Here is a 12,140-nt window from a genome sequence, read left to right on the forward strand (position 1 = left end):
TGCACCGGCAGGTTTGCCGGCAGCAAAGCCCCCAGCCACGCTGGCAGCCTATCCCCCTCCCCTTGTCCCTTCCTGGGCACGGAGGGGGGGAGGAAGGAAGGGACGAAGAGGGAGGGAAGTAAGGGACAATGAGAGAGGGAAGGAAGGAAGGAACAATGCTAGAAAACATGCCGCTTGCTAATTTAGCAGAAGCGCGAATCAGAGGGAAGGAAGGCAGGTACCCACTCCAGTCCCATCCCAGAGACCCACAGATTCCTCCCCACAGGCACTCTGCAACCTGAGTGATCAGCTGGCCATGCCCCCTGGCCATTGATCACGTGACCCTGGGACACTGAACGTCATAAGTATGAATCAGTTGTCAAGCATCGGAATGTAAATCACATGACCCTGGGAATGCTGCAACAATCATAAGTGTGAAAAATGATCATAATTCGCTTTTTCAGTGCTGTTGTAACTTCAAACAGTCACTAAGCGAATTGTTGTAAGTCGAGGACTACCTATACTTTCCCATTTTTTCCTTTTTTTTTGGTCAAGTTTTTGATACCCCCCGGCCAGCTGGATGGGGGGTTGGGGGTCACCACAACATGAGGAACTGTATTAAAGGGTCGCGGCATTAGGAAGGTTGAGAACCACTGCTTTAAGGAATAGGTGGGTAGCATATGGAATGCTATCTTCTTGGGGACTTTAATCAACTTTTGGAATATTTCGTCCAGGACTTTCTCCAATTTTTTTCTATGACATATTGTCATCAAGTTAAAGCCTGTTGCATTTGCTTGAACTTGCTTGATACTTTGAATGCTAACCTATTTAGGTTTTGTATTACTTCCTTTTGTCCATTGCCCTGTAGAATCTTGTTTCATTGGGCTACTTTGTACATCATGATTAAACAATTCTTTTGATTTAGAGGTACTGCGTCAAGCAAGCTCTTGCTCCAGCTTCTTTGCTTTTTTAAAAAATCTTTTTATTCTAAGTGCTTTATTTCCTATTAAATGTGTCACACAATGCATGAAAAATCTCACTGTTGACACCCTGCCTAGATAACACAAACCACTTCTGGAGAGGGAGATTTATTTCTGGAAAACCAGAGTCACTCCCTAAATAATCAAATCAGTCTTTTCCAGAACTCCCCAAGAGAACATTGGATTGTTCTATGCCTCAAACGTTGAGTTTAACACACCCCAATTATAACAACCCACAGTTTAACTGTAATTAAAGTGGACTTGGATACCATGTTAAATTCAACATCATACAAACCCTAATGGCTGGATTTGAACAATATGGCAAGCCCCAAGGAAATAAAGCACAGCTTAATTTCCCATGTCACACTAAACCACGGGTCGGCAACCCGGGGCTCCGGAGCCGCATGCGGCTCTTTGAGCCACCTCCTGCGGCTCCGGAGCCTGCTCCGCCATTTGCAGAGAGAGAGAGACAGAGACAGAGAGGCACTTGCACTTCCCTCTCTCTCTCGCTCTCTCTCATGCCCCCTCGCAGAGCTCCTGATTGGCCCTGCGCCCGGGTGCCCCGCCCCCTGGGAGAAGGGCGGCCAGGAAATCTCTTTCCCAGGCTGGCTCAGTCCGAGGCGCACGTGGCCAGGGAGCCGTGCGGGGAAGCCCCGGGATCCCCCCAGGGAGCGTCCCACCGAAACCTCCGCTAGCATGGGAGGCTCCAGCATTGCCAGTGGACAGAGCTGACCGGTCGGCGGGCCGTTGCAGCGGTTCCGGCCCGAAGACGCCAGCGGCGCAGAAGGCCGGCTCGGCGGCCCAGGGAACGATGCCGTCGCTGGCCGCCGCCCCAGCCGGGACTCCACGCTGCCCAGGCTCGCCCTCTGCCCATGGGATGTAGCCACAGCACCGCTGGGGGGGCTAGTACCACGACAGGCCATCTCTCGGTGGCAATGGCGGTGGCGAGCGCTGCTCCGGGGTGCCCGGGTGGCGTAGCAGAGGAAGGCGTGGGGGCGGCAGCAGGCAGTACGTGCAGCGTGTCGGGCAAAAGGCTCTCCAGGCTTTTGTTGGCCTGTTGGCGGCACAGTCCCACCTGGGCGGCCATGACGCGCTACCACTCTTGTGGCCCTTCAGCCGTGAGAGCACGCCGTGGTTGCAGCAGCGCATGCACTTGGGCGTCCGCTGCAAGGGCGCTCGGGCCGGCTGAGCCACCGGGCCGCCCATGTACAGGTACGGGGAGCCGTAGCCGTTCATGGCGCCCTCTCACCGCAGCCGCTAGATCAGCCTCACTCGCGCCAGGGCCATGCTCGGCCAAACGCGGCGGCGCTTCCCTGGCTCTCTTGGCGCCAAACCAGGTGCTGAACTCGCCCTCAGCTCAAGTGCAAGTTGGCTGACGGCTCCCTCGCCCGCCTTCCCCTCTCAGGCCGGTCTGCGGTGCCCTGGGCGCCTTTCAGCGCCTTCTGCTGCCTCCTGACCCCCTCCCCCCCCTTCGGCGCCGGCCGCCTACTCGCCCCCCCTCCCGGCTTGAGAGCGGAGGCCCTGGCCGTCTTTTACGCTGGCCAGCCCAGCATTCACACGACGACATGGGGCGGGGTGGGGCTGGCGAGAGAGACGCACTTTCCCGGCCCGGCGCAAACGCCTGCAGTCCAGGTGGGCTTGGAGGTTGGGAGGGGGAGAGGCCGGCTGGACGCTCTTGCAGGGTCCCACCTGGCTCTGGTACCGCCTGCGCTATGCCAGCCATCCCCAGTGCTGCCCAGCTGAGCGTCCGCAGGGTCCGGATCAGGCCGGGCGGAGGGGCTCAGACAGGGCATGGGGGGTGCAGAGGAGCTGCCCCCAAGTGCTAGGGCGGAGGAGGGGACCCCAGTCATTCGCCAGAGTCCCAGTATGTCTTGCTGGGCATGGATCTTATAGGTTTGTTCACCAGGATCCTGGCTGGAAGAGGGGAGGTCCCGGGCCGGGCTCGCTTTCTTCCTCTCTCTCTCTCTCTGAGCGCGATTGCAAGCTCGCTGCCTGCCCAGGGAGGGGAGAGCTTAATAGGGGCGCGGGGGGGGGCCGATCAGCCACCATTCTGGCTGCTGTGCCGGGGCTGCTACTCTCTTCGTGGCAGCGGCATCGCCTTCCATGCTGGTCCCATCGCAAGCTAGGCACACCCCCGCAGGCTCACGGGAAGGATGGAAAAAGGGGTGGGCAGTGCCGGTGTTGGGGTGGGGGAAGGGAGTGGGGGGAGGAAGAAGGGATCCGTGGGGATATGGAGTGTGGGAGAAAGAGTCGGAATCCAAGATGCTCAAATCTGGGTGGGCTCCCAGCAAACGCGCACCGAAGAAGTGAGGGGAGAAGGAAGAGAGGAAGAGAAACGGGGGGGGGGGGGAAGCGCCCCGTTTCTTCTTNTTCTGGTGCAAACTCTGTGCTGAAGCCAGAATGGGGGGGGGGAATGAGGAGGAGGAAGAGTGTGAGGAGGAGGAAGAGTGGTGATTGACAAACTGTGCCAGCCAATCTCTTTGGGGGAGGGGGTGCAGGATGGCGAGGAGGGCAGCTTGCCTTGGAGAGGGAGAGGAGAGAGACAGACCCTTTTGACATCTAAAATGAAGATAACACTGCATATATCCTTTTTTACCTTTAGTGTGTGTGTGTGTGTGTATGTGTGTGTGTGTGTGTGTGTGTGTGTGTGTGTGTGTGTAAAAGGATATATGCAGTGTTATCTTCATTTTAGATATCAAAAGGGTTTTGCGGCTCCCAGCATTTTGTTTTCGCTGGGAAACGGGTCCAAGTGGCTCTTTGACTGTTTTGGGTTGCCTACCCCTGCACTAAACCAATAAGCACATAATCATAACAATTTTAAACTTCACTTCTACATAATTAGCCAGACATGAAAATAAATGCTGATAGGGATATGTAAAGATGAATTCTCTGAACCACAATGATTCAGCTGTTCCAAAGGTTTTCTGGAAGCTAACTCTCCAAACCAGAATAAGTCAGTGATGTTCTCAATGTCCCCTAATCATGGATTAACCACAGTTTTATTTCTGGGTAATAAAACTTGAGTCCAGCAATACAAAATCTTATTGCCTATACAAGCAATCCTTGACTTACAACTACAACTGAGCCCATTCTATTGCTAAGCAAGACAGTTAAGTAAGTTTTGCCCCATTTTATGACCTTTCTTGCCCAAGTTGTTAAATAAATACCTGCAACTGTTAAGTTAGTAACATTAAGTGAATCTGGCTTCCCCATTGACTTTGCTTGTCAGAAGGTTGCAAAAGGTGATCACATGACCCCGGGACACTGCAACCCTCATAAATGCATGCCAGCTGCCAAGCGTCCAAAGTTTGATCATATAATCATAGGGATGCTGCAACAGTTGTAAGTGTGAAAAATGGTCATAAGTCACTTTTTTCAGTGCCTCTATAACTTTGAACTAAACTAATGGTTGTAAGTCGAGGACTATCTATAAAGAATAAAATTCGGTAGGATTTAGGTACCCCAATTCTTCCACTTACATTTTCTTGTTCACCTAAATCGGGTTTGTGCCATGTTTCAATTTTGACAAAGAAATCATCCTTCATGTACTCATTCTATGGAAGAGGAGAAGGAAACAAGGTTACAAGAATTCTTGGTGCAGACAATAGAACCTGCAAACACTAAAGGCCACACATGTCGGGGATATGTTACCGTGAATCCTCTGAGTCAATTTGTACAACTATGAATTGACTATAACGATTCAATTCATAGAACCGATGAACCCCATAAGAGGGTACTGTACGTATTAGAGCAGGGGTCCCTAACCCCCAGTCTGTGGGCCAGATCTGGTCCGTTGCCCATTGTGAACTGAGCTGCGCAAGGGGCAGTGAGCATGCGAAGCTCCATTTGCACAAGCAGTGAGCGCGCGTGTGAACTTGTCCCCTCTCCCCCCCACCGCCAGCAAGTCACATAGCCAGAAAGGTTGGGGACCCTGTATTAGAGGAAACAGATGTGTTCAAGAAGCTATGGGGAAGAATAAACAGGGAAAATGCCCCCCCCCCATAGCTACCCATTTCAGAACTCACTCACCGTAATAACTGCAGCAGATGAGGCCAAAATAAGGGAAAAGACAAAAAGCATATTAGTGTGGCAAAGCAACAAAGAAAATCTTGCTAAATTACATCTTATTATTCTGCCCCAACAACAAAAATGTCATGTGTCTGATTAACGAAACACTTAAAAGAACTTTCAGGCATTTTTTTAACCTAAAAGCATTTATTAAGGTTACAGAGATGTCAGTACGGCATGGTGGAATGCTTAGATCTGAGATTCTTTTCCGTTGCACATACATTCCAGGCATTTTTCCCTCCCCTATTTTGGGGTCATGGTTCACATCTTCCAATTAACTTGGAAGATGTGATTCACTTCCGGTTTCTTTTTCCCAGGCTTTCCTTATTCTCCTCCCCTTTCACTGTTGCCTGATTTAACTATAAAAATACCAGACAGTTCTGCATATTGTCAAAGCAAGAATATACAGTATTTGCAGCGTTGACAAAAAATACAGTAATAACGATGCATGACTCAAACTGTCACGCTAGAATCCAGCGCTCAGTAAGCAGAATGCTACAGGCATCAGAGCTGAGAAGTGTAGAAATGGACGTTTTTGGGTCCAAGCATTGCATTTAACTTTTTGGGGAGGACTCAGGGCCCAGTGGCATGAAGAACGATGCCAAGAGAAACTTCTATGTGATTCAGAGCCCGGATTTTCAATTTTTCTCCTGGGTTACGGAGTACAATTTGGGCACTTTTCTTTCCTTTTAAAAAAAAAACTTATGCTAAAACTTTTATTATGGATTCCTTGTTATTGTTTTTTATTTTATTTCAGGCAAATGCATCTGGAAAAGGGCAGAGGTGGCCAATCCAAGCTATTGAGAATTAGCAGGCTTATTTTCAATGTGATGCTTAACATCGTAGAAAGTGAATCGGAGAATATAACAGGAATGATCTCGTTCCCTTCTAAATGCTCCATTGCCCTCTGACCAATTTTGTAGAACTTTGGTATTTTCAGATTACATGCAGCAATAATAATAATAATAATAAACAGAGATCTGTTGGAAAATTATACCAAGCTCCATCCACCATCTGCAAGCACCCCATTCTCAATTCAAGCAAGATTTATCATGAATGGGTGCTCCCTGAACCTCTGCCAAAACACTGCTATTTGCCATTGAGAATTTATACCAAAAGTAAAATTATCTTATTCAGTAACCTATGGAAATTTTAATGTTTTCTTGAATTATAGAACTTGAAAGACACCATCCTGGTCAATAATAGTTTCTGCCAATACTAAAGAGGTTTCTTTTCCCCTCCCGCAGGCTCACCCGTCCGACAGTAAGGATAGGCATTCCAGGCTCTTTCGTGGACAACAAGGGACCCTTCTGGGGCAAACATCTTGATGAATCCTGGAACTTTGCTGTGGGAGAAAGAAGCAAGGGAAGGCTTCAGATCCAGCATTGCCATCAGCTGTCCACACCCAGGATGGTTCTTACCTCTGAAGGTGGTAGATCTTATGAGTGTACTGCCCCTGCTCACCCTCATGTTGGTAGGGCTCATTTTTCAGCACCTCGATTCCTTCACCACCACCAGTGTTGTTCTTACTAGCCTCAGCCACGGAAAATAATTGTCCCACTTGATACTGAAGATGGCAAAAAGACAGAGGAGGGTAAAATTCTGTTTCCCCTGAGAGAAAGGAAGGCTACTAATAGCTATTCATGAGTGGAAGGCAAAGCAAGCCAGAGTGTGACACGTTCTGGACTACCCACAATCTTTATCAGTGGGGTTAATAAAGTTGTGAATTCCCTCAGAGCAAGGTTTATTACTCACCTCTTCTACGGAGCAAGGTAGTACCACCCGACTGGATTTTGTTTTTGTTGCAGGGGAGGAAAAGAAAGAGAAAGAAAATAGTTAGATAGGTTTCTCCCAATTTTCAGTCCCTCCCACCATTATTTTTTACTATATAAAAAGAGTGCATGAATGTACTCATACAAATATAGTATTTAGGTAAAATAGAGCCAGGAGTTTGATCCTAATGGGCTCAAGGTTGACTCAGCTTCCATCATTTTGAGGTTGGTAAAATGAGGGCCCAGATTGTTGGGGGTAATAGGCTGACTCTATAAACCGCTTAGAGCAGTGTTTCTCAACCTTGACAATTTTAAGCCATGTGGACTTCAACTCCCAGAATTCCACAGCCAGCAATGCTGGCTGTGGAATTCTGGGAGTTGAAGTCCACATGCCTTAAAATTGTCAAGGTTGAGAAACACTGGCTTAGAGTGTGTTATAAAGTGGTATGTAAGTCTAAGTCCTATTGCTATATTTCAGAGGTATCAAACTCAATTTCATTGAGGGCCGCATCAGCACTGCGGTTGCCCTCAGGGGGCCGAGTGGGTGTGGCCAGGGTGGGTGCAGCCTACTGGGTGGGTGTGGATGGAGTGGGTGTGGCCTACTGGGTGGGCGTGGCCAGCTCTACATCGTTCGCGTCAAGGGTGCCTGTGGGGGCCTGGGCAGGAGTGGAATAGATCTGAGGGTCTCTGGCAGAAGGGGGTAGGACCAGGGCAAGTGCCAAGGCATGGTCCACTGGAGGAGCCTCACTGTTCCTCTCAGGCCACGCCGGGGGGGGGGGCTTATGGAGCTAAAACTGAATGCGTTTCAGCATAGATGGCCACCACAAAATTGTACATTGGCTTCCGGCTGGCCTGGGCCATGGCCAAGGCAGAGGGGGCCATTCCCTCACTGTTTCCAGGATGGCTTCGCGGGCCACATGAAACCACTTTACGGGCCGCATCCGGCCCCCGGGCCTTGTGTTTGACATGTCTGCTATATTTCATCAACAGATCAACTGTGATCGCTTAGAAAATACACTGAATTCTCTGAGCTACAAAGAATCCTTCACAAGTTTGCTTACCAGACCAGATGGAACAGATTCAGATTAGATTTTTATTCTTAATTTGTTTTTAATAGATCTTACAAGAAAAAAAAACTTAAAAAGGACATGATCCTTTTGGTTTGTTTGCAATAAATATTCCCATTAATCACTAAAATATTTATTCTCATCTTTCCTGCCTAAAGAGATCAGAGATAAGGACCTTTCAAATCATTTTGCTTCAGCCACAGAATTTTACAGTGCATACAGACAACGAAACCTTTCCACCTTTTCTTACCAACTCCCTTTTTAACCCCCTTCACCCTTTTTTTGCTTTAAAAAGTCATGACGAAAACATTAAATTGCTATATAGAAATAGTTAGGTACAATTCTGATTGCTAGTACTAGAAGCTATCCATCTGAAAATATTTTAAAGAATGTGACTAAGTTTAATGGGATAAAATCCATAACTATATTAAGTTACAAAGCAATTTATACTGGATACTGCAGTTTAATTGATGGACATTATTCCACATTACTTCCCATTTAAAAAAGAAATCTCAAAGCAATTATAAACATATATGCAGAGCACAATTGGTTTCAATTATACTCTGAGCAGCAGGTTTATTTAAGGAATTATCATAAACTAAAGTTGTCAACAGTCACTTCTCTATCCTTATTTATTAGATTTGCAAGGCCATCTAACTGCCATGTGACTTAATGAAGGGGACAAAAAAAGATTACAAATACCAAATAACAATAAAAGGACAGAAATAATTATCCCCATTTTACTTCCACCTGAACTAAGGAAACTTGTTGCCCCAATGGGCTTTTTTTAGTAGTACATAATACACTTTAGTGCTTTGAGGCGACAAATGACTTGGGCCATTATGAATGAGCAGATATTTGTGGACTACAAATTGTGTAGACTCTCCTTTTTTTGCAAAGGTAGCAGAAAGATATCGGCGCCTAAGAAGCACAACAGATCACTGAAAGCTTTGCAGTTTGAAGCATGCATGTTTCAATATTGATTAGCTATGTTAAGGCCACCTGACTCAAAAAGAGTCTGATCAGCTTACAAAATATCAAATACAGAACAAAAACAAAGTTAAAAACTACCCAGACAAGATAGCAATAATAACATTCAGAAAACACAGCAGAGGGTCCACAAGCAAGCTAACACCCTAATTTAGCAATCCAAATTATCAACCAGGCAGGAAACAAAGCTATTACCAAAAAGGTTTTTAGCCTTTATGAGACACATAATAAAGGCAAAATCTCCGAGTCCAATTTGAATTCTAGTGGTTTCATAACTATTTCTACGTGGATTTCTTGGACATTATAAAAAGGTGAGCACCAGGGCATTCTGGGATTTTTTTAAAAATTGTCTAACCCTATCACCGAATGTTGGTATTTCCTGTTGGCTCACCCATGCACTAACCTGAGTCAACTTTGACTTTTGAGCATGAAAGCAATATAAATATATTCCTGTCCTGGCATGTTAGCAAAGAAAAATCTGTTGCAAACTTTCCCATATACTGCTTAAGCATGATTTGCAGTGACACTTTGCATTTGCATATGTCTGTTTTTATTCTAATTAAGTTCCACTAAATCTATTCCTAAAATACAAGAGTTTCTATATTGGAAAAGGCAGCCAAGAAACTATTGTGATACTCCCTAACGAACTCTCCCATATTTCTTATTGAAGATTAATAAGATATTGATGTTTGGAGAGCAGTAATTAAGAAGAAAATATCTTCTCTGAAAACAAGGAATGAGTCAGTTCTAAGAAGTAGACAACCGGCTTTGTGGTAGTGTGTTATTCTTAGTCTCCTCAACTGGATGCCATCTGTGAGCAGGAAAGAAGCTGGAAGAAATACGGTGCTTTCCGAAGCGTTGAGACACAAGAGGCATGCTGGCTGGGAATAAAGAAGTTTTAATCCAACCCCTCAGTTAAGGCTGTTCAGAAAACAGGAAAAAGTGCTACTTCGAACTCAAAGTAGTCAAAGAACCCATTTCATCCAAATGTCAGATCTAAACTAAGGTTGATAATATTTTCACAGCATCCAAAATATAACATGAAATAGTTCTGGACTATATAACCGTTAGGTGCTACATAAAACAGTCAAATAAAGAGGGGGGAGGGGTAACCGTGTATAGCGGCTCCTGCGTCCCTCAGTTACCTACCCCCTCCCTTTATGAGCCCCTCCCACCTTCCAATTAACCCTTCCCCCCTGCGCACCTCTCACCCACCCCTGCCCCTCCAGTACTTACAACTCTTTAACGAGCACCATCCCTCACACCCTTCCTGCGTCTCGCACGCCCAAAGCACCGTGCCTTCTCTTCCTGGTCCCCCTCCCCGGTCATTGACGCCATTTCCGCCCTCACTCCAGCCGCCACTTGCCCAGCCCAGCCCCTTACGACGCCATTTCCGCCCTCAACCGGGCTTCCTTTTTTTTTCCGGCAGAAGCCGCCGAAGCAATGAATGGGCGATATGGAGCAGGGGTGGGTCTTCCTGTCGGACAGATAATTGCCTCTTGATTGACAGGGCGGCCGATTCCGGAAACGAATACAATAGCTCACCTCGCGAGGAGGACTTCGCCGAAGAGTTTTGCTGAGGCGTGTGAAGATTTCGCCCTGAAATAGAAAAACAGCAAGCTCCGCTGCTTTTATGGCTAGGCATATATCGATTTTAGGAAACACTGAGCCACGTAGTACAATGTAAAAAAAAAAAGATATTGAGACTCTAGAAAGTGCAGAGAAGAGCAACAAAGATGATTAGGTGACTGATGGTTAAAACATATGAAGAACGGTTGCTGGAACTGGGTATGTCTAGTTCAGCGGTTCTCAACCTGTGGGTCGCGACCCTTTTGGGGGTCGAACGACTCTTTCACAGGGGTCACCTAAGACCATCGGAAAACACATATTTCCGATGGTCTTAGGAACCGAGACACCGCTCCTCATCCGTCTCTGCATGGCCTCCTCCGCCATTTGCAGAGAGACAGAGAGGCACTTTCGCTTCCCTTCTCTCTCTCTCTCAGGCGGACTTACCTCCTGCAAGCTCCTGATTGGCCCTGCGCCCGGATGTCCCACCCCCTGGGAGAAGCGCGGCCAGGGCCTCGTGGCCATGGAGCCGCCCGGGGAAACCCTGGGATCCCTGCTGGGAGCGGCCCGCTGGAGGCTCCACTGAGTGGGCGAGCCCTCCCACAAGCCGTGGCCCAAGGGAGACCAGCCCCTGCGATCCCCAGCCAGATCGACCATTGGACCCGCTGGCCAGGAATGCGCGCCAGAGTCCAGGCTGCCGGGAAGGAAGAAGGAGATTCAGCAAAGGTAGGAGAGGAGAGCCGCCTCCTGGGGCCCAGCGCTGGCGGCGGCTTCCTTGCCCTCCTCTTTCTCCTCCCCTTCTTCCTCCTGCTGCCCCCAAGGTGGCTCGAGCAGGCGCCGGGGCAAAAGGGGTGCCTGGGGGGGAGCAGCCGGGCTGGCAGAGGGGCTGGCAGGGGCCACGCGGCACCAGCCCCCACCGCGGCTCCATTGGATGGGCGGAGGGTGAGGCTGGGCAGCGCGGAGTCCCGGTTGGGGCGGCGGCGGCAGTTTTCTCGCCCTTCTCCTCCCCTTCTTGCTCCTGCTGCCAAGGCGGCTCGGGCGGGCGCTGGGGCAAGAAGGGTGCCTGGGGGGAGCAGCCGGGCTGGCGGAGGGGCTGGTGGGCCGCGCGGCACCAGCCCTCACCACGGCTCCATCGATGGACGGAGGAGGAGGCCGGGCAGCGCAGAGTCCCAGCGGGGGCGGCGGCTGGGTCGGGGGTGGCAGGGACCCCCAACGATGCAGCTGTGGCCGCCGGAGCCGCTGCCTCCCGTCCTGCTCCCCCTCCCCGCCCATTTGGCTGAGGACGCGGCGGGGTGGCAGCCGGGCCAGGGGCGGCGGCGGGGAACTCCGACGATGCTGCTGTGCTGCCGCCGCTGCCAAAGCCACTGCCTCCCGTCCTGCTCCCCCTCCCCGCCCGTTCGGCTGAGGACGCGGAAGGGGCAGCAGCTGGGCCAGGGGCGGCGGCGGGGAACTCCGACGATGCTGCCGTGCTGCCGCCGCCACCAAATCCGCTGCCTCCCATCCTGCTCCCCCTCCCTGCCCGTTCGGTTGAGGACGCGGTGGGGGCGGCGGCCAGGAACCCCGACGATGCTGCCGTAAGAGAGAGAGAAAGAGAGAGAGGAAAGAGAGAGAGAGAGGAAAGAGAGAGAGAAAGAGAAAGAGAGATGAAAGAGAGAGAAAGAGAAAGGGAGGAAACAAAGAGAGGAGAAAGAGAAAGAGAGAGAAACAGGAAAAGAGAG

At 49.5% G+C, this 12,140-nt stretch overlaps 1 protein-coding gene across 3 annotated transcripts in view; it reads right to left on the bottom strand.

Moving 5' to 3' along the window:
• The window catches only part of LOC107289887 (phosphatidylinositol transfer protein beta isoform), a 26,820-nt gene extending 16,662 nt beyond the window's left edge, over positions 1-10,158 (bottom strand). For all 3 annotated transcript variants that reach the window (XM_015818713.1, XM_015818714.1, XM_015818712.1), the window contains exons 1-6: positions 10,093-10,158; positions 6,783-6,813; positions 6,449-6,594; positions 6,281-6,372; positions 4,989-4,996; positions 4,439-4,513 (exon numbers count right to left, since the gene is read on the bottom strand). In XM_015818713.1, the coding sequence (XP_015674199.1) occupies positions 4,439-4,513; positions 4,989-4,996; positions 6,281-6,372; positions 6,449-6,594; positions 6,783-6,813; positions 10,093-10,112 (372 nt within the window). In that variant the 5' untranslated portion in view covers positions 10,113-10,158. The remainder of the gene's footprint in view (positions 1-4,438; positions 4,514-4,988; positions 4,997-6,280; positions 6,373-6,448; positions 6,595-6,782; positions 6,814-10,092) is intronic.
• Positions 10,159-12,140: the final 1,982 nt, after the last annotated feature.

Source organism: Protobothrops mucrosquamatus, unplaced genomic scaffold (assembly GCF_001527695.2).
Source record: "Protobothrops mucrosquamatus isolate PMUCROS unplaced genomic scaffold, P.Mucros_1.0 scaffold780, whole genome shotgun sequence".
Lineage (NCBI taxonomy): Eukaryota > Metazoa > Chordata > Lepidosauria > Squamata > Viperidae > Protobothrops > Protobothrops mucrosquamatus.